Raw genomic sequence first — 22,182 nt, forward strand, 5'->3', positions numbered from 1 at the left:
AATAAGATTTTAGCTTGTTCTTTGGAAACTCCCCCAAATTAAGATTGATATGGACAATTATAAAATATCGTTAAACAATCAAATCACAGATATTCGAGGATAATGACATTAAAACATACATTTCATTGCATTATAAGGAAAACCTTACATATGGAACAATCGTGAATCAAAAAAGAAAAACAGTGGACAAATCTTAAACCTTGATCAGTTGACAAAATTACATATTGGGTAAGAATGTGATATTAAATTTAAAAAACGACCAAATAAGGATGCCAAAGCCATATTATGACAAAGAGAAATAGTAGAATGAATTCGCTATTTCTCTATGAAAAACAAGGCGCTCCTTCTATTTACAAAATTGAACATCAGAGAGACTATATCAAGGTTTCTTTACACGAGCCAACAAACAAAAGTTCTGCATGGATAAAAGTTAACAATGCAATCAACAAAACTTATCTTCTGTACAACCAAAATCACTTCGACCACTTCAGTGTCATATTTAAATGATACTAAACCAGTCCTTTCAAAATTCCATTTCAATCTCAGTGATGATCTCAGTCTTTCTTTTATTGCTTTACACATATGAGACATTTCGATTTAGGAGATTCCCGTCCTTCAATTTATTCCTGCTTTTTTCCTCTCATTTATATGTATATTTCAAGAGATTGAAATATACCAATATTGCTGGCATAATTTATATTACATTATAAACTGAATTCAAAATTCACATCAATAAAAAATAAAGCAGTAGGTAGTATCGGGGCATGAAGAATACAAAATCAAATCAATAGAATAGTAAAAGGTTAGGATGAAAAAAAAAAAAAAAAAAGAATGGATAGGCAAGCAGACGAATCATAACAATAATACATATATGTACATATTCCGGGAAAACGAGTATAGAAAACACATTCCTGGACACAAAGACTTTGTTCGAAGAAAGCTGAATAGATGGAAAAGAACAAAGATAATGAGAGTATTAAAAGTACGGGAATACACCGTAGCACATAGCATTCTTGCACTAAATTCAGCAACTCATATATTTCGTATTTATTACGATCTATTATTGAGTGGGAGACCATTAATCCATTCTTCTATAATGACAACAGAAGAATGATTGAGTGTATTACTGCGCAACACATACAATGCAATAAATAAGAAACGTATTTTACAACATATCAGTAACTGTGCCTTAAAAAGACTTTAGAAAATTAAAATTTGTTAGTGCACTATTTTACAGAATTATAAATTGACTAAACATGGACATGAGAGCGAAGATCTGACACAAAAATGCAATAGATCACATATGTATTTTCAAACATTCGCTTCGTGTACTTTTTGCAAAAGAACGCAATTATCGTAAATCAGTGGCACATTATTACGTTAAAACCTCACACATAAATAGTACACAGAGCGGTAATCAAATCAACAAGCAAATAAATCTCAAGAAGCACAAAACTAAGAATATCGTTCTGAGTGTCGCAACCCATTAGAACACATTAACTTCACAAAATTCTTACCGTAGTATGTCGTACCAACGAAAGATATTACCTTTCTTCATATTAAAAGGGCCGTGAAAGATCACTAGCTGTATCAGCTGCATGAAAAGGAGGTTGCTGTGGTAGTGCATCATTATTATTAGAAGCACAGTTTGGTAGTAATGTTGCAACCGTACCGGCACTAAACATCCATTGTTCCGTTGTTGTTCCAGTCGCTCCCAAAGGGCCACCATATGACAGTGCAGCCCGTGGTTTTAGTAATCGATCCATTTCCGATTCTGTCACAGTTTTTACTTGCACTGTAAAACTACTTTTCTTTCTTAAGTAAACAACTAAGAGCTTCACTGAATGATTCAAACAATAAGCATTAAGGATTAAGGGAATATGGCAGTCAAGCTTTTAAGTTCGAAGTAAAACTTAGCAAGAAAGGCCAAATAGTTTTTTGTGCTAAATCAATTTAATAACTTAATAACTAAATAAATAAATTCTTGATCAACTTATTTCTCAAAAAAGAAAAAATCTATACTGAATTTAAAGCTTCTAACGTAGTTAAGGACAGAATTTCAAAACAAATTATTTACAAAATGGTGCTTCTGTTTTCATCCGTCGAATAATTTCCTCAGCAGGCTCCATGAATTTAACACACAGAAATGGAGCACCATGTGGACAAAATGCATGCACTACTTGGCCCACTTTCTGGCATAACATTTGTATTTGTTTCTCGTTCTGAAAATTAGGGACCGACGAATAAGTAAGGAATCTGCATATGAATAGAGATATGTATCCGGAAGGTAGTTTTGATAAAAATAAGGCATTATGAAGAAAAACATCACAAAACATTGCATTGCTATATATTAATTAAACAGATATATATCCATAAACAATTAACTTACCACTCCATGTAGTTGCACGAAAACCCACTGATGCTGCTGCGGTTGTTGAAGACCAAACGGACTTAAATTGGAACGCTGATAAGGCCCTACACTTAGTCCAGAGCTACCTACGGGTCCACCTCGTACTGCTGTATGTCCAAATGGCCCGATTCCTGTTAACCCAGATGCAATACGAGACTGTCGGACAGCAGCGGTACCTGTAGTCACTGAGGGCCACATGTCACTGGCAGCAAAAGCAGCTGGGTTAGCAGTACCACTGTTCCATCCTAAGTAACCAGCACTTGGACTCTAAAACAATAGTTGCTTAACAAAATAAAAACACAAAGGAAGAATACTGTTTCAAACTTGGAACAATTTAAAATTATTAAAGGAGATATATTGAAAAAGATTTAAAATTGGCTGAAGAAAACAGTGCAATAAAAGATAGATCCAGACCTCAATTACGTTATACTGTCAGATATTTTTTAATCGAATCATTGGATTTTTCTCGCTAATTCTATTACTGCCGGACAACAGAATTATGGATTCTATGTGGAAACATAACATATTAAGAACAAACATACACATTAAACAATAAAATGATGGTGCAAAAATAATTTACCCTGTTAATAGTCTGCAGATCATTTAAATAATTAGCTGTTGTAGTTACAGCACTCGATGAATTAGTAATCGCGCTACCTTGTGGTGAGCTGTTATTAGCACTACTACCATATAAATAAAAAGGTTGAGCGGCGGAGCCCGTTGTCAGCAGTGGATTTGGTTTACATGTACCTGGAGTTGCATTCGGGTCTTCTGCTACCTAAAAACAATGAATGGGAACTTCAGAAAGAAGTCATTGAAAATAACAGCACATCAAAGATACTAAAATAATAATGAACGGGTCCAATTCCAGAGTAGGAAAAGACATCAATGTTTAGTTTTTGGGCTTTAGTTTGCAAAATTATTTTAAGCAAAAATGGAATTCTACCTTATTGGGATCTCTCCATTCCCATTTCTTCCCCGGAACAAATTCCTGCGGTCCATCATCGACTGAAGCCATTTGAGCTTGTGTCTGACTCTGCTGGGGTGTTGGAGTACCATTACAAGACTGATTAGTTGATGACGATGCTCCTTGGTGTTGTTTCTCATTGGAACTGCTTGGATCATCTTTATCAGTGATATCGGCAGCTGCAAATACGCAAATGATCAAGATTATCAATATTTCGTCGGATATCCTTCCTAGTCCGTTTGACAACCAAATGAAGAGATAGGATGTATAAGTTTTCATATACATCATATCCTTTTGGTAGATAAGAAAACATTATACCGATTACAATTGTTATGTTTCTTGATGACTAGAGCACGAAAAATAAATTAAAAATACACTCATTTATTACCTTTATCACCAGTTCCGGACGGTGGCGGCGACCAATCCAGACTACCAACTTTCCAGTCAATTTTTCCGTCTATTGTCAATAACTGTGTGCCAGTAATGAGACCCGAAACGTTCGGATCTGATGAAGGTGCACACATCTAGAAAAGTCGCTTTATTGATATAGAACTATATTGGGCTTCAGAACAAAGCTGTTAAAAGAAAATCATCATATGAACCTTTGATTGTAATGAGATTGTATGCAAGTATAGATAATCAATACTAACTGTACTGAAAATAAAGCTCGAACTAAAAAATTTTTTTCTCGTAAATTTCACAAACATTTACTAACTAACCTTTTCACTGTTGCAGTCTTGCGCATTCGTTGCATTCGCCTGTTTCCACTGCTGTAGACGGCTCTGTCCATCTTGCTGCTGCACAGGCGCTAAAGTGCCATTAATTAGAGCATTTGAACGAACTGAAAAAGATTAAAATAGGTCACAGAAGGAATTTACTTGACTAAAAAATACACACGAGGATTAATAATTGAGCTTCCAACCTTTCAATAATTGTTCATTTATTGAATTCCGCAGCTGCACAATTTCATTCTGTAAACCGTTTATTTCCACTGCTAAACGTTCCGATTCAACCTAAAATTTGATTGTCATATTTTATTGCATAGAATTAGCAGCTTTACCTTGAATGTTTGTTAATCTTTCGCCATATAGACTAAATATGTGATACATAGAATGATTTCATCTGCAATAAGAAATGTTTATAAATGTACTCCCACCTTCTGTGCTGGACTACTCATTGCGCGCATAACTTGCTGATATTCTTGCTGAGCTTGCTCAAGCTTAGGGAACTTTTGAAGAAGAGCGTTTAAGATAACCAGGGCACTCTGCGGCAATGGACGATTAAGCATCGAAACATCTATTAGGCCTTTATTAACTGCGATACGGATCTGTAAAAATTTTAAATGAACAAATGTAAAAAATTGTTTGAAAAGTGATTGTAATGAGGCATTTTTGGGTGAAAGTGATCATAAGAATTTCTTCAGATGAAAACACCAGGTAATGCTATTGCTAAAACGTTGTTCAGTATTACTTGCATAATGCATAATTGTGACAATCAAATGTTTCCTAAGAGCAACTGACTTAAATCATACCCGATCAGCAATCTGTTGTGTAAGTGAAGTGTACGGTGCTGTTCCTGCAATACCACCACTTCCAATATCAGGTCGAATCACTGCATTATCTAGTAAACCATGCATTCCAATGCCACCTACAGAAGGAGGCCCAGATACCTGAAAAGAAATATTGAAGTCTGTAAAATCAAAACTGACATGCTTTTCTTCCTCATCCTCTCAATAATTCGAGGGTATCGGGTGCGATAAAACAATGACAACCAATTCTTTTAAAATTAAAGAATAAAAGTCACAAACATTCGCAACAGAAAGTAATTCATGAATTTATGTCACAAATCATTAAAAGATCTGGTAGATGGTGGTTATCACCGACATTATCGAAAATATCAAGCTGGAAAATCACAAAATTCAAAACAGTTGAAAGAAAACTGAAAATAAGCGAAGTTTGAGAAAATTATTGAACATATAAAACATTAACCTTATCACCCCATGCACTGGGCTGTTGCTGCCATCGTTCTTGGTGTCCCGATGACGAAGGCTCTGGATGAGAACCTATAGAAACACATATTTGGAGAAAAGATACAAATTGAATAAGGCGGTGCAAATGAGATGCTAGTCCGAGAACTTCTCAGATATCAAAAATGCAAATAAAAAATTCTGTAAATTCAAGTAGCAAACTCTTACCATCTGGCCACGGTCCATTACCAGTTGTAGTTGGAGTTGAAACGTTTGTTCCAGTTGCTGAACAGCAGGAACTCGTTGCATGTCCTATACCGGGACCACCCATTATGGCACCGTTGACGCCCGTACAAACGGTACTACCGTTTGATGATATTGCAATGATGTTCCAGTCACCGCCGCTCGGTATTGCACTTTGTATGTGGGAATAATCATCCACCTCAGCATCTTTCCAACGTTTTATTTCCTGCACCAAACATTTACGTCGAAGAAATGCAACAGGAAGTAACTTCAATATTAAGAATCGTAAAACGCAAAGAATTTTCAAACTCACTACAGGTTGTTGACTTGGGTCACCCCAAATGGCAGTACCAGTATCACGTTGCACCTTCTTTTGCTTTGGGTTTGGATCGTGCCACATCATATCGTTATTCATTTCCTGCGGTTGTGGGGCAACCCACGGACCAGGCGTTTGAGGATTTGGGTCATACTGCAAAAGAAATTTTGAGACACTGGAGCAATGAGCTCCAATGATTTTAGGGTGCATATTTATGAGAGCTGGATAGAATGAAGGGAGAATAGAAAAATTTTTGAGAAAATAGTACGAGCTTTAAAAATTATAAGCCACACAAACAAAATTCAATTTGCAAAGAAAACATACAAAAAAAAATTGAAAATTTTTTCTCGTAAATTGCTTAAAATAATAAACCTGCTCATTGAGATTTGGTAATGCAGAAGCTGATGGTTGCTGAAGTGTCGGATTTTGACCCCAAGCTGCCCCTACTTGCGGCGGCAGTGCTGCAGCTGCAGGATGAGCCGCTAATGTAGTGTTGGTCCACGGTGTTGCTGCATCGTGACGATGATGTGCCACTGCCGCAGCAGCTACAACTGCTGCAGCCGTAGCCCAGTCGGGGCCCGTAGTGCTTGATGTAGCTGCGGCATGTACTGGCCACTGAGTAACGGCTGCAAAGAAAAGATTTTATATACTTGATTTTAATAGATCTTAATGTGCAAATGAATAAAGCAAATTTAAAGTGATAAATGGAACACCTACGTGGAGCCCAACGTGTATTCGCTGCTGCGGCTGATCCCCATTCCGTCGCTGATATTTTCGCATCAGTGGTAGCATGTATATTGCCAAAGCCTGCCAAACTACTCGTATCCCAAGGAGTTTGCTGAACAAATACCAACTAATAACAAATGAATGTACCTTAACTTGACTATCATTTCTAAAAAAAGATTTTTAGATCTTTCTTAGAACTAAGTCTGGAAATAACAGTATTTCTTGAAGACAACAACTGACTTTTTGAAGTGGAAACAAAAGATCTAACAAATTAAATTATCAATTCCTTCTTTAAATCACCTGATCTACTTTTACTTGGTTCCACTGCTGCTGTTGTTGGTCGTATCGTCCCTGCACTTGGCCTTGACCACTACGTCCGACCATATTTTTCTTTGCATGTTCGGCATATGTAGAAGCACCTGTTCCTGTATTTGGTGACGGTGTGCCTGGCCACTGTAATAAGCAATTTATATAAAGCTCAAGATCAAATATACAGTGATAATATCAATATTAACAAAAAAAAAAATCTATGGTTTAAAGACCAGCTCGACACTTGTAGCATTAATTTTCATCCACTAGGATTAACAAGCTTTAACGCTCGAGCAGTTGGAGCTCATGAATCCAGTACTATTATGTGCTTTAGTATTGAGCTTGAACGGTATATTACTTGTGCAGCAGCTGAGAGTGGCCATGGATGGGCTGGACTTGGACCACTCGCAACATGTGGTCCCCATTGTGCACTTTGTGTATTCCATTGCTGTGTTTGGTGATGATCAAGCCAACGCTGTTGATTCCCTACGCCTCCATGTTGATCCTTTACCCGTACACCTACAAATCATTTAAAAATTAAATGGTTTTCATCATATCATCATAGTGGTGTCACAAAATACAAACCACAAAGTATTAACAAATTTTTTTTAATATATTTGGCTCATCAAGCTCATCATAAACACACCAGTAGTTCGGTCAATTAAAATGATTAAACACACCAGTAGTTCGGTCAATTAAAATGATTAAACAAACTCACGAGTCCCGCTAATATTTCTAGGTACAAAGTCAATTCATTTGTAGTAATAATCAATAAATAAAAATATAATTCTGAAGCAGAGTTCAACATAACGATATCCCCCTACACATTAATCCTCATTAGAGCAGATTTTATAGGTAAAGAGATCGATGTACACTAACCACTAAATGATGGCTGAGATCCTGTAGCAGTACCACTGCCAGAACCAGTCGATGAATTACCATTGCCGCCACTGGAACTAGACATTGCAGCAGGAGCGTTCGAATTTCTAATGCTGCTACCACTTCCACCAGGCCACATTTGTTGAGCTGCCAAAAATGTGAGAGTTTTAGCTTCACGTGCGTGTATAATTTTACTGTATCTGTTATTAAACCTAAAAATAATGGAGTTTATTGACAAATAGGTGACAGTACAATAACGGAAAATGCAGTTCCAAGGATTCAACTACAGTTCCTGTCCCCTAAATTGCTAAACGAAGCACTTAAGATAAATAAAATCAATGCGAACAAAGAGACTCAACCCTAAATTACTTTCACTCAAATCATTGCAAAAATACTAAGAAACACCAGTACGAAGATGAGACATGTTACTTATATGGATAAACAGTGAGTAGAAATTATCTGCAAGAGGAAAATACAAAATTCCAGAAAAAAAAGAGTAAAATCTTAAAACATAGAAACTAAACCCTTTTTCTCTTCTTTGAATTATTGCGAAAACAATCTGAAGGGCTACAATTTGGAGGGAATGCAACAGTAATTATGACATGGTCTGTTTTCCAGATACTGCGATATGTTCAAGATAAAGCGACACAGCAAGAAAACTGTTACTGACTGAAGAGGTCAGGTCAAATAACGAGTGACATACGAAAACTACCTATCGATTGGATAAGTTGAGGCAATCAATGACAATGGCAAACACAGACAGGAAAGTCGACTTTGTAAGACTTAAGAAATGGAGTAGAAGTAATTGTATGGAGCTGAAAAACTGAACCAAAAATCATCCAATACAGTCATTCTAACAATACTTTTTTCCGTCCCATCAGTACAACACACCTCCCCGCCATGATATTACTCCCACTACACTTCATAGTTCTTACTATTTTCACTTGTTATGATGTTTCCCTGAATGTTTTTCTCTATTATTTCCTCTATAGGGTAGATTTGAGATTGAGACCTCTTTCTGCAGAAGTTAGAAAAGAACTTCTTTCCCAACTTTTGGCTTCTCTCATTTTACCATACATGCAGAAATATTCATCTCTTACGCATAACTTTTTTTGCCAGATATAACCTGAACTACAGATTGTTGCGAGACGTAAGTCATATCATATGAATATGAAATAATGCATGGAATGATTTTTTTTGAAATAAATGTTTAAATATTTAAAATCCTGTTGAGAAAAAGGAAAAGACTCAACTCCTGCTCCTCCTACGTTTTTCCCACATATATTTCATAATGGTTTACTTCGATATTGGTCAGTAATTTGACAACAGATAGACTGATAAATTACTGCAACCGCAGTTGTAGCTAGAGTGCAAGACAGGACACTACGTATAGTACGTATCTGTATACGAGACAATGAATTAACAGTTAACTAGCACTGCGACAAATCACTGATAACAGATGTAAACAGCATGACAGTATTATCTAAACACATTTACATTTCCATTCACTTTTATATCAACACAGGAAAACACTGATGTAATATGCCGAATTAAAACTAATAAAGAGTAATGAATTAAATTTGGAATGAAATAGAAGGGTGGAAAACATGAAGAACCACTTTTCCCTTTTACCAGTCAATAGCAACCGTAAAAACCGAGCAGTATAATTTTATCACTCATCAAATAAACCTTGTAAGATAGAGAAAAATATGAAGTAGAAGGAATACCGACAAATAATAAGGAAAAGTGATCGAATCAGAAGATGGACACGGCTGCAATCATTCAACTGCAAATGAAACACGTCACATACAATAATTACACGTTTTACACAGTTCATATGCAACACAGCAAAGACTGAAAATAGAGCAGTGACAGACTACTGTAACCTGATATACCCCGATACATAATCAATACTGGGTCAGTGAAGTACTCCAGCATATCACCCACCGATGCACTGGCCGTCACACACACGTACACACACACGCACACACACACATACACACAACTGAGATTATGTGCAGGAGATGTAAATAGTGAGCGCCTACGACATCAGCACACTCTGTCTCAGCCGCTGCCGCTGCTGCAGAGGCGATTTGAGTGTGTGTGTGTGTGTCTGTCTGTCTGTCTGCCTATCTGATGTTTATGTTTGCAGCACATTGGTCTGCTCTCTGCATGTTCCTGGCATATGTTGTCGGTGACATGCTTAGCTGATGTATGTGTCGTGTTATAGACAGACATTCAGTACGCCCACACCTACACGTACGCGAGATTCAGCTGCTGTTCAATCGATCTTATGTGTGTGTGTTGCTAAATGATTGATTGACGTACATTTATTGCTCTGCAAGGACTATTTGAATACACTGAAGCACAGTTGACCTTTGCTAGTAAATGACTCACTGTGCTATGTCATCCAAGGGGTGTACTGTGATGGTCGGTCATGCGACATAAATGACGTGTATAGACGTGCGACACTTTCCCTCCACTTATCATAGGCAACAGATCATACGAATTGCTATGCATCTGTCCATCACCACATACATACATATCATCTAGCCGCCCACATCCATCAATGTGCATGTGACCTTCGCGCTTTCGCTGATCCTCGTGGAGGGAGTAGTAGTCAAGGGCACGTGACAAAATAAACATTCCCGTAGTGTTAGGGTAGCTTCGAGAGAGTAATAAATGTGTACATAACTTCAAGCAGTCCTTCCAATTGCCGTCTTCAAAAAGAGAATCGAACCAGAAATTCGCCAAAAATTTGCAAAAAAAAAGTTTCATATTGTCAGTGGTCTCTAGATTAGCAATTTATGGAGAATTGATGATGGACACTTCTACTAGCAGTTAAAGCTTTTCCCGAGAACATATTCGGGTTGTTTATTTCTCATTGAACAAGTAGCAAATTGAATTATCTCACAAAAGTCAACGAGCAACTAACTTACGCATCTGAAACAAAGACAAAGCTTGGAAGGAAAGAGGGAGAGAGAGGTCAAAGCAGAAATGATACTATCGCAGGTATGAAAAAAGTGGGCAAGTGCGCAGTGCTGAATTCGCTAATCACATTTTGTTGACAAAATATTCGCACAATATCACTAGGCCATAACATTCACCAGGCCATAACAGTATTAGCATCAGGGACAGAGTGTTCTGTACTATGAATCTGATGAGAATACTAAGCAGTAAACTAGACTATAAAGTATTACTGTAATGAACAGTTTATCAGTTTTGGTCTATATAGAAATTCCAGAGGGTAGTCCATAAATGATAGCTCAGATAATTTTATCAATAAAATTATTTGATCAAGAAGTGTTTTTCTAATTATTAGCTATCGATGCTTTTAATTCAGGTGCATCTTGCAAATGATTCTATCCCACCTACTTTTAAATATCTTTAATTACTGATAAGCTGATATCGCTATCATTTTGTTATACAAAAGTAAAATTAAGCTCACTGAATGAGTAATTCACAGAATGTCATTGCTATCATTTACTCAGTGTTATTTGTTGATTGTCAAAACAATAACAATAATAAACCTAATTATAACCTCTGTAATTAGTATCACATTTACATCATCCGTAGCGATCAACTGCTATAGTGCACTTAATCAATAAATCTTTCTCATCGCAAAAAGTTTTTTAAACATTATTTGTTGGAGATGGAATTGTCAATGCATAAATATTTCAAAGCTAATCAATTTCCAAATGCTACAGGTTGAGATTGCAGTGATATGTTATTTACTATTTACGGTTAATTACATACATTATTATTAAATGATACCTATTGCAAGCTAGCCTTCCTCAGTAACCCTTTTATTGTTAACAAAACGTTATTGTTTATTCTTTTTTTTTCTAGAATCAAACTTTACATATAACATTTTTTTTTTTTTTTTTGGTTGACATAGAACGAAAAATGATTTTATTTAATTTTTTTAATTTTATTTAATGTCCTGTAAATCTTCGAGAGTATTTTCTTTATCAATTCCCATCATCTCCGAATCACCTCCCTCTGTTGATGGTCCTTCCTCCGTTGATGGTACTTCTTCCTTCACTGTTGATGACTAAAAATAAAGTTCTCGAGAGTGAGCACTTCTCTGCACCTATCTATTGGCCATCAATGATGTAAGGCCCATCTAAGAGTAAAGAAGACTCTAAAGCATTGTTATTCAAGTGAGTTCTGCCAGTCTCTTTTTAAATTTATAACAATCAAAAGAAGAATGATTTTCCGGAAAGCAGCAGACCGAGTCTTTCTCCACTTGTTCATCCGGATTTCTATGTCTTTTAGGCATCACTTTACCAGCTACATCATCAAAATAGCGCCCACCGCTTTCCCAATCATATGGTGATTCATCTTTGATGCTATAAAAAAGAAAAGAGTGTCTAGAAGTTTGACTAACTCATCTCTTCCAATTATTTTCAAATTCAGATCTGTGATTTCGATCTAAGATATGACATATGGTTCGTTCCACAGCTGAACTTTTTGTCTAAGATGTTTCAGTGCAACTATTTGCAAATTTTATTTTTAATTCATACTTTTTGCTTGATAAAGTATCATCAAATTTTTTAACGATAAATTCATAATTCGGCAAATCGTTATATTCAAGTCCCTTTAGATATGTATAAATTGTTGTGAAATTTCCAGGACATTGCTATAAACAGTCAGTTTCTTTTTTGAATACAATATAGTTGTTATGGATTCAGAATACAAAGCCATCATACTACTATAATGCTTTCCAAGTCACCCAAAAAAATTTTTTTTGCGTTTACTAGAATTAGGAAATAAAATTTTGAAATGATGAATAGAAGCTGTGCATTCATAAGATGACAATTATCATCAATTGGTGACATTGAAATTACAATCACTTTCTCCAGCTTTAAATAGTGAAAATTTACGTTGAAAAGTTTTTTGTCTGGTATGCTTGCTTTGACAGTGGCACACTCACGTCGATTCAGTCCTCGCCAAGGTAATTCACCAGTGATAAGCTCAACAATGGTATATATCAATGATATCAAATCGTCATGTCTACCTTGTTCTTTATGTTGGTGTACATTAATGGAACAATAACGAACGGTACCTCTAAAAGTTACCTGAAAAATTGGTTTCATTAATGTGAAAGAAAAAGAAATGAATGCCATCAATGTCTTTCAATTAGTATCATAAATTTCAAATTGTTCAAACTAAGCTATTATTCCAACATTTCTATATATCATTTTGTTGAAGATCGGAGGTTAATTGATTGTTTCCTTGAGATGTTATTGACAAAATACAAAAGCATCTCTTTAATTTAATGAATTTTTTTTGGTTTTAAGAAGAAGTCTTATAAACTTTTTTTCTTGGCTCTCGAAGTTTCATTTCATTTGTTCCTTGTACCGGTAGAAAAATTTGTCGTGATAAGCCAAAATCAAATAAGAATAGAATTCGTTTTGTAGACGGTGTTGATCCGAGGGAAAGATTGAGCGGTTTCACATCACGATGTATAAATCCAGTAGTGTGCAAATCTTTCAGAGCCTAAAATAATTGCTAAATTAGAAAATCTGAGAATATGCTAGTCATATTGGACATTAAGGCAGAAGCAGTGACAAATATGAAGTAATGTCTTTCCCATAATTACTAGCATTTAAGCATAAATAAATAGAAAATTACAATCAAAACAAGTGGTTTTCAGGTTTGATAAGCTTCACTGATTCTTTTATTTCTTTAATCAATGGGAAATAAGTAATGGTACAAGAACTTGTCATAAGAACTGAATTACCTTCAATAACTCTCGAGGTGCCATTTTAGGTTAGATCAGGGATTAGGTGGGTTTCTGTGTTTAGCCTTCAGTGATTGCTTATGATAGTTTCAGCCCTGTTCCGTAAAACTGATGGGAATGCTAATTAAATCAATGATCGTAATCCTAGTGATTACTATATTATCATTACTAGTATTGTGGAATAGCAAAAATATGCAAGGACAAATTAACCTACCTCGAGAGTTCAAATTGTCTCTTGCTAAAAGAGAAACATATCTTAGAATATCATAGCAGGTTAAACTGATCATTTCACCTCTATACCAGTGTTTTAATCATAGCTAAGCCAGAAAGCATACTTGTAATCCTTGTTTGCCTAATCTTAGGCTTGTGCTTGTAGTGAAACGTCTCGAAGGCATCATATATCGTAAATCACTGAGATTTCTACAAAACATCAAAAAGCGTTTTGATTATTCCATTGAATGTTATTTGATTGAAAGGTTTATAATTATGCTGAAAAGGTTTGTAATTAGTAGCTCACGTGTTGACGTGGACGTGCTTACTTTCCGAGAAGTGACATTATCATATAATTAAAAGTGCTTGTACGGCCTGCACAAAATAACCGGCAAGCGTGTTTCGATTTTTGCATTTTTTTCAACACGAATACTTCCATTTTCAGTATCTCATCATTACTATTCATCATTAGTGGTTCCACTTTCATTGCTGCATGAGCCTGAAAATTTAGATGCAAATTCGATATAATAAGATCTTGGCTTCTTTGTATAACACTGCATCAAATTTATCGTTGAATAATGAAACCCTGAATTTCTTAAGTTTTGCGTTCTTTTTTTATCTCAAGAAAATTTAAATGAATCTAAAAACAATAGGCTGGTTAACTCATACTTTCGGGTTTGAAATGTTGGCCAATAGGAAAACAGTACCACAGCTGCCTTCACCCAATTTCTTTTTAATTGTCCATTGCTCTGCGATCACAGCACCAATTCTAATTTTTGGTTTCAAATTTAAATCTCCCATCAGAACAATCACAATATCCTCTTTTTTCGATTCCTCGCAAAAGAGTTATCAAGGAATAATACACACCACAACACACTCACCAGCCGAATATTCTATCAATTACAAAATAATATTTACTCGTTTCCTTCAACTCTTTTTATACTAACAATATTTGCATATTATTTAAAAGATTTGATAAAGATCGAAAATCTCCTTTGTAATATGTCAAAAACTAATGAACTTAATCTTTTATATGTTAAAACTATAATTAAGTGATCACATAATCATCATTAGATAGCACTTTAATGCTATCCTTGGTGATAACAATGATAATTTTTTCTTGACTTCTCTTTATTCACTTTACAAAGATAGAATTTGGATATAAGTGGATGTTTCTCGGATATAATTATCCAGTAATGTATATTGATCAGCACTTCAAACAAGAATATCATTGTGCAAATTTATCAATAAATGTGTGTGTATGTGTATGTGTGTATGTATGTGTATGTGTGTTTTCTATGGATGGATAATTTCTTAAATGCAAAGTGTATGTCGCATAAGTATAAGTGGAACTTAAATTAGAGAATAGGTAGGAGCACGTGCATGTCACATTTCCATTCTATCTTTATTCCTACTACCTCCTTTCTTCTATTTCCTTTAATTTCTTAATCTCGAGACTTTCAAATCTTTGCACTTACCATTTCGCTTTCTTAGCTTTTTTCTTTTAAATGGCTTAACATGCTTCTTTTCTTCTTTTTATGCCTCTTTTCATCTGAATTATATGCTAAATTTCCTTGTTTTTTTTTTTTTTTTTTTTAAATTTTTAACAGAAATGATAATTATACAAATATGAATCAGTCTATTGCACCTGCAAAAGGAATGTAAATAGACTAAAATTATCGATTAAGGCTTGACAAGCAAAAGAAAACATTTTGGACTCATTTAATTTCATCTCATTTTCTGTGCTGATTTGTCTTGTCTAGATCACACATTTAAAGCTCTTTTGAACTATTAGTGTACTTTTCGATGGTTGTGTGTTGTGTTCATCTATTTCAATCATACCTTCATTTCATCTTTCAAATATAAAAACATAAAAACATTCGGTAGGTATAAATACAGCAAAATTTAAAAAAAAAGCTGAGATATTCAAAATAGGATAACAAAAATGATAATGATAGTGATAACGTTAAGGTGAAGTGTACTTATCATAGCTATTGCTTTTGCTTCAAGCTTAGGTTAACAATTGACTGATGCTAAACAACCTTAAGCATTTGACGAGAAGAAGCTTAAACGATAGTTATTAATCAAAATAGTAATCCTTTCTCATTTTTCTGTCTTGTTGTTTCTTTTCTTGTCCGTTTTATTCGTTCATTTTTCTTATTATTATTTTTTTTTTTTTAATTTCTTTTTCTTGCCTAAATATCATTTCATCGACTTTAAAGTTTTGGACTGGAGCCTAGGCTCTAAAAAGATATCAAAAAGCTCAATTTGGAATATTTGGAGAATTAAAAATATAATATAGTATGCCTGTAAAATAATAATAAATGCATCTGTAGAATAATGCTTCCTTGGCTTTGGCTTTGGCATCGATCGCGAGCTTTCGTGCTCTGAATGTACCTGCATATTACAGTACTACTTCTTCAACTGTTAGAGTACGGTAAAGCCAGCAGAGAGTTACCGTCACTGCTTCCAGGGAAATGCTACAGTTGCTCATCAGAAAACATCCTTAAACGCTGGGTTAGAACTTATCATTGCATCCTAGCATATTCCTTCTTTTTTGCCATAAACGAAATTCGATTGTGATGGCAATCAAATATTTCTGAGATTTGATGAACTCAAAGACTTTTACGTATAGCAAAGATTAACTCTAAGACTAAATCTGCCAATCTTACAATGATTTTTATTTAAAGCCACAAGATAGTTCCAATCATATGCATTACTTGCGGCAATTGCCTTATTTCGCAAATGAGTCATGTGATAGAGTCAAAAAGTCACTGCCAGTGGTATCGTGTCACCGAAGTGTGTGCGTCAAACTCGTTATTCTCAGTCCATCATTTGGCCATGAAATTTGTGGTATATTATTTACTTTCTTAAGCATCAAATGCCAAGTATATTGCCAATAACCTAGCAACATCCAATAAAGTTAAAAGTCCTTAACAATGCTGATAGTTTGTGTGTTTTATCAAAATACCAAAATCCGCTCGAGATTTCCTTATAATAACATATTTGTGCATGCCAATCTAGATGGAGAAGCGAATATGATAATTAGCAGATCTGACTTGTTCTAAGTTTAAAACTAAGCTGAAATCAAGGTTAAGTCAAATTGAAACTTTGCAAATGATTTTTTCAGTGTATAAGAGCATTACAGGACAGAGTCCTACAATAGTTCGTGATTGTTGGAGTCGAGCTATGTGGATGGATATGGATAGGAGTACATTCAGAAGAATAATTCAGGAAGGTAGTACAAAGGTTGGCGATAATCATCTAAAGAACACTCATTAGCAAAGGAAAAAAGGAAACTGTATATTCGGTGGTAGTTTAAAGCAGACAATTTCAGGCGTTTATAAATTCAAAATATACCCAATTATTCAATATTTGAAGTTTTCTTTCAGAATATTGTAACATTGTTTCCTATTATTAGAATACTTTCAATTCAAATATTCAAGTTCTACAGCATACAACATTTAGCCATACCATCATAACTTTTAATTATTTTTTTTATGCTTTTGGCTTTTAAGATCATATTATGGTCATATTGATGAGATCAAAAGAAAAGCAGCAAAAATAAGAACACAAATTAGACTTGTTGTACAATACTTTCAAGCCGCAATAAAAAATCCAAAAAGTTTATTGAAATAGAAGTTTGTAGGGGGCAGTTATTTAAAAACTCCAGTGTTAATTTCAGTTCAGGGAACAAAATTACCAGTCGTTTCATTATCTCATTTGGATTTTTACTAAAATTGATAATTGTTTTCCGAAGAAAATATTATAGTTATAAGAGATGGATAAATTATCATGACATTTCATTTTTTTTAATTAAGTAACAGATTGATTTATTGAATTATTGGATTATTTGAAATGATTGTTGCAGGAGCAAATTGATTGAAAATGTCATTTGTTCTTCTTTTAACTCATTGAAATATCACTTTTAAATGATTGCAATTAAAAAATTTTGAAGCTATTTTCAGATTCAATTGATGGATACCAAAATTGAGCGTGCAGAGGGTATTTTGTATGCTTGTAACGGATATCTTTGCAATGCTGGTACTGCGAAACTTCATTCTGTCACTGTCATCCTTATATTTTTTTTTATCATTTATAGTGTGCTATGCATGTAAATAAATGTCAACTAATGTTTCCTATTTCCATCAATTAATTTCATTTTCTTTCACTAGGAAAAGATTCATTGAAAATTTCCAGTAAATATGAAAATATTTTGATGATATAATTCTTCGTCTATTATTGATTACAAAATTTTTCTGCACCTATTTTATGAAAATTGTGAATTTCATAACTGAGAACTAACTTATTATAGTTGACAATAGTATTGATGTCATATTTGATTCCATTCATTGAATGGTTCCATCATTTAATGGAAAAGAAAAAAAAAAAGAGAAGAAAGGAACGAAAAGAAAGTTTTGTTCCATTTTCACTTATCAATAAAATTTATATCGATGCTTTCTCTCATAATAGTTTGAAATTATGAGTGATTTTTTAAAATGATTTCTAAATGGTTGAAAAATTGTCAATTTCATCAATTCTATTTATTATTTTTAGAAGTCAAATGATGTATGTGTCGGATACTCATTCGGCTTCTCATATATTTGATCTTTTACTTGTAATTTTGTTTATAATAAAACATTTATCAAAAAACTTTCATGCTCAGCTACAAAAATTCAACAGAACAGAATTACCAATTTAATTATTTATGAACAAACAAAAGAATTCGAAAGTAAATGATTTCAAAAATACATTGAATTTGAAGAAGCATTATCTTCGTTTGATTTATAAAATAGAAATAATGCATATAGCGTTGAATCGATCGTTCTCAAAGTTTATGCAAGCTAAAATGAGGCATTATTTATTTGAATTTTCTACAGGCAAATTTTAAATTTAAGTCTTCGATTACGGAAATTTATTCATACGGCACATTTCTTGGTAACGTGAATCGCTGTTCGTGGAATTGACCTTTGTCCTCATTTTCCGAATCATCATAATCATATATTCGATCATTCTGTTGTTTTTTGGAATCTGTAGTTAAATGTTGTTCTTTTTCCTTTTCTTTACTTCTTCCTCTAAATGGTCTTGGAAAAGAAAAGTGAATAGGTTCAGCTGGTGGTTGATTCCGTATACCATTGCTGGCGCTGAATGGAAATGCAGGTTGTATCGGTAAACTGGATAACCATTCCTCAAAGGTCGGGATTTGTTCCGGAGAAAAGATAGGTGTGTCAACTCTTCCTTGTTTTTTCTCGCTATTCTCTTGCATCCGTGACATTTCGTCGTCACTTTCTCCAATCATTTTCGAACTACTCTCACCACCATCACCATAATCATCATTATCATCATCATTAACATCATCAACATTGTCATCATCACGATTATCATCATCGTCATCACCCTTCTCATCATAATCATCTCTGATGTTTCCCTTATTTTTGCTATTGGTATCTTCACTACTGTTTTGTGGCCACCACTCATCACCGCCATTTCTATTGTTCTCAGGTGATTGCAACGGGATCCGATGCCTATTATTGCCATTTACGTCTCTAGAATCACTCTCAGGATCACGTTCCTCGTTCATCTCATGTCTTTGCTCATCGACCGCTTGCATTTCTGAAAATTTGTCTGGATTTTCAAGCTTCGGGAAACTATTATCATCCCCATTTTGTTTCATTTTATCGTAGTCTTCGTCATCAAATTCAGAAGAATCAACGGTCATTGTCCGTGCCATAGTAGCAGCATCTGATATCGAACTCTGCGCATTTGTGGAATTAGCAGTGTGAATATCTGATAGTTCTTTGATATCCATTACTGCTCGTTCTTGTTCATTTGGTTCTGTTATCTGGACAACTGCAGGTTGATTCTTATTGATACTGCTTTGCTCAACTAAACCAATATTAACCGTGGTTTTTGGTATACTGACTGGTAGTGATGTACCCGAAGATGTCTGAGATACCTTTATTTTTAATGGCTCTTTAACCATCGGTATAGTTTGCCTACCAGTGTGATTCATTTGTAGTTTTAGTGGAGTAAATTGTTGGAAAAAATGGATTTCTTCTCTTGTTTCTCTCGTTCCACCCTGCAACGGAGGCACTTCTAGGACTGAAACCGAATTTTTCACCATTTCGTCGTCATGACCGTTTTTTATTGATGAGTTTGCTTTTTGTGGAATTACAAACTGAAATTTTTCCTGACTTTCTCTTTCATTTGCTGATGCTGTGCTTCTTGCACTACTCGTTGTTATGGTTGACTGGAATATCGAAACAGGATCATGTAATCGATCTCTTTTATCTCGGAAATCTAGTTTTGCTGGTGTTGCAATACCAGTGTTTTTTTGCACGACTGGTAGATCGTGTTCGATGGGACCAATAGTAGTAGTAGTAGCACCAATTTTTTTATTACTTTCTATGATACTACGATTCACTTCACCTGGAAATGTGCTTTCTTCTTCCTGTTCCTCAGGTTTTGCTTCAGTTTCAGCTACTGGCCATAAGAAACTATCAAGATCGGCCACCCCGACAGTAGTACTAGTAGCATCGGTATTGACAAACTCTTCCCGCTTCTCGAGAAATCTGTCCTCCATAAGAGTAAAATTTGCATGCAGGAGCTCATCATCAGTATCATCTTCCAGCAAATCCGCTTGAACATTTGCCATATTCATTTCCTCACTCTTCTGATTAACGTCATAATTCTTAATAGTATTCATATTGTAGCCCGGAACATATTCCGAATAAGGTTCTTCAGAATCTTGTGCTTCCAACCTTTCTTTATCATCTTTCTGTTTATAGTTATTGAGATAAGTTGTTGGTATATAACCCGCTATCATCTGCACGTTATAACCGATAAGCTTAGCACCAGGTGGTACTTTCCAGTTTTTCGATTGCGCATTTTTTGATAACACGGATGACAATTTCTTTTTTGAAAGTGATCTCGAAATCTCGCCATTTTTTCTACCGTAATAATTCCTTCCATTGTCAGCTAATTTAGAGTCTATAAGCGTCGCATCAATATCTGATTGTTCTTCCAAGAGACCATAAACCGGTGGCGGTAATGAATCCGCAGTCTGATACGGTGTTAGAGGACTGAACTTTGGTTCTGCACCAACCTGAACGCCTGGAAATAATTATTATTAGGTGTGACATATGATGAGCTCATAAAAAACGTGAATTAAATTTTAGTTATCCAAGTACGACCATATCTTTAAGTTAATAGAATTAATAAATAAGTTAAAGATTTAATGAGTTTTAAAGAATAATAAATTCCTGATAAGTTAGTAAAATTTAATCACTTTACCATTTAAAAAAGTTTGATATTAAAATAATGAACATACTTAATTAATTAAGTATTTTTGTTGTTCAACAGATTTTTGTTGCTTTTTTCAAATATAAAATCAGATCAATGCAATAAATTTGATAACTGGAAAACCTGAAATAGTTCAAAATCAACTCACTGGAAGTATATCCGATGAGAGTGCTAATTAAGATGAATGTATAGTAAACTGGCAGCATGCACTTTTTATAGATGCAAAAATATCAGACGAATTTAACAGACAAGATGGTTTATATAATTTAATAAGAAATATACATTATTAGATGTTGTTCCTCCTGGAATGAGGACAATTGCGCGAGAATGGATGGGAGAAAAATAGGATGGTTTACTTTTTCAATAAATAGAACATACTAACTGGGGGAGTTATTTTCGATGACAAAGCTGGAAAATTTTCCTCTCTTTCATATCATCCATCATTATTATTTTATTGTAACATTACTTTTATGAAACTATTTATTAACAATTTGAAAGGAATTAATGGCAGAAGGAATAAAATGAAGGAAGAAATGGCATTGGAAAGCATTCAATCATTCATCCTTTTTCAAATTCATTCTACAAATTTGATTATTATTACTTTTAAAAGCACATTTATCCATCGAAAGCAAGAAGATATTGGGATGTATCAATCAGATAAATAATGTTTAAAGTTAAGAAACTTAAAATTTTTGATAACTTTAGAAAATAATTGTTATAAATTTGATGAATAAATATTATTATGAAGTGAATGTCATAAAGATTTATTATAACTTAGCTATAAAATATGATACTTAAAATTTCTTCAGTTTATATAACATGTGATTGGAGCTATTTTAAATTATCAGTTATTTTTTAATGTAGAAGGAGAGAGCATTACAGAGTAAGAGGAATAAAAGATGAGAGAAATTAGGAGAAGTTGTGAAGGAGAGGAAGCGAGAGATAATTGACGTTGAGAAGTAGTAAATATCGAATTTTTCTTTTCCACTTCTAATTTAAGAAGATTTCAATCTTTAATGATCTACTAGGAGCACGTGTAGCTTATTTGACACGTACGTAGACATGTATATAGGTTTGAAGCAAGCTTTATCACACTTAACTTCCGATA

At 34.4% G+C, this 22,182-nt stretch overlaps 4 protein-coding genes across 4 annotated transcripts; 1 reads left to right on the top strand and 3 right to left on the bottom strand.

Annotated features, from left to right (window-relative positions):
- Positions 1-1,559: 1,559 nt before the first annotated feature.
- Positions 1,560-7,955, bottom strand: Bm10506 (Uncharacterized protein; the record flags this gene model as incomplete). Its single annotated transcript, XM_043082199.1, has 18 exons — positions 1,560-1,795; positions 2,078-2,222; positions 2,390-2,677; positions 2,991-3,188; positions 3,357-3,556; positions 3,766-3,901; positions 4,097-4,218; positions 4,300-4,390; positions 4,534-4,704; positions 4,909-5,046; positions 5,366-5,439; positions 5,572-5,812; positions 5,900-6,055; positions 6,275-6,528; positions 6,620-6,740; positions 6,929-7,081; positions 7,296-7,456; positions 7,817-7,955. The coding sequence occupies 18 exons, from the start codon at positions 7,953-7,955 to the stop codon at positions 1,560-1,562; spliced, it is 3,024 nt and encodes a 1,007-aa protein (XP_042938133.1).
- A 3,792-nt stretch (positions 7,956-11,747) lies between these two features.
- Positions 11,748-14,573, bottom strand: Bm5576 (Protein kinase domain containing protein; the record flags this gene model as incomplete). The annotated part of the gene is made up of 8 exons (XM_001898331.1): positions 11,748-11,870; positions 12,051-12,168; positions 12,343-12,458; positions 12,703-12,897; positions 13,136-13,318; positions 13,898-13,982; positions 14,102-14,271; positions 14,442-14,573. 8 exons carry the CDS (start codon positions 14,571-14,573, stop codon positions 11,748-11,750), a joined length of 1,122 nt encoding a protein of 373 aa, XP_001898366.1.
- A 1,590-nt stretch (positions 14,574-16,163) lies between these two features.
- Positions 16,164-17,890, top strand: Bm4001 (Uncharacterized protein; the record flags this gene model as incomplete). Its single annotated transcript, XM_043082200.1, has 4 exons — positions 16,164-16,289; positions 16,463-16,625; positions 16,921-17,021; positions 17,741-17,890. 4 exons carry the CDS (start codon positions 16,164-16,166, stop codon positions 17,888-17,890), a joined length of 540 nt encoding a protein of 179 aa, XP_042938134.1.
- Positions 17,891-18,687: 797 nt separating this feature from the next.
- Positions 18,688-21,280, bottom strand: Bm10505 (Uncharacterized protein; the record flags this gene model as incomplete). The annotated part of the gene is made up of 2 exons (XM_001898329.2): positions 18,688-20,885; positions 21,223-21,280. 2 exons carry the CDS (start codon positions 21,278-21,280, stop codon positions 18,688-18,690), a joined length of 2,256 nt encoding a protein of 751 aa, XP_001898364.2.
- Between the last annotated feature and the right edge of the window lie 902 nt (positions 21,281-22,182).

Source organism: Brugia malayi (genome assembly GCF_000002995.4).
Source record: "Brugia malayi strain FR3 genome assembly, contig: Bm_v4_Chr4_scaffold_001, whole genome shotgun sequence".
Taxonomy (NCBI): Eukaryota; Metazoa; Nematoda; class Chromadorea; order Rhabditida; family Onchocercidae; genus Brugia; species Brugia malayi.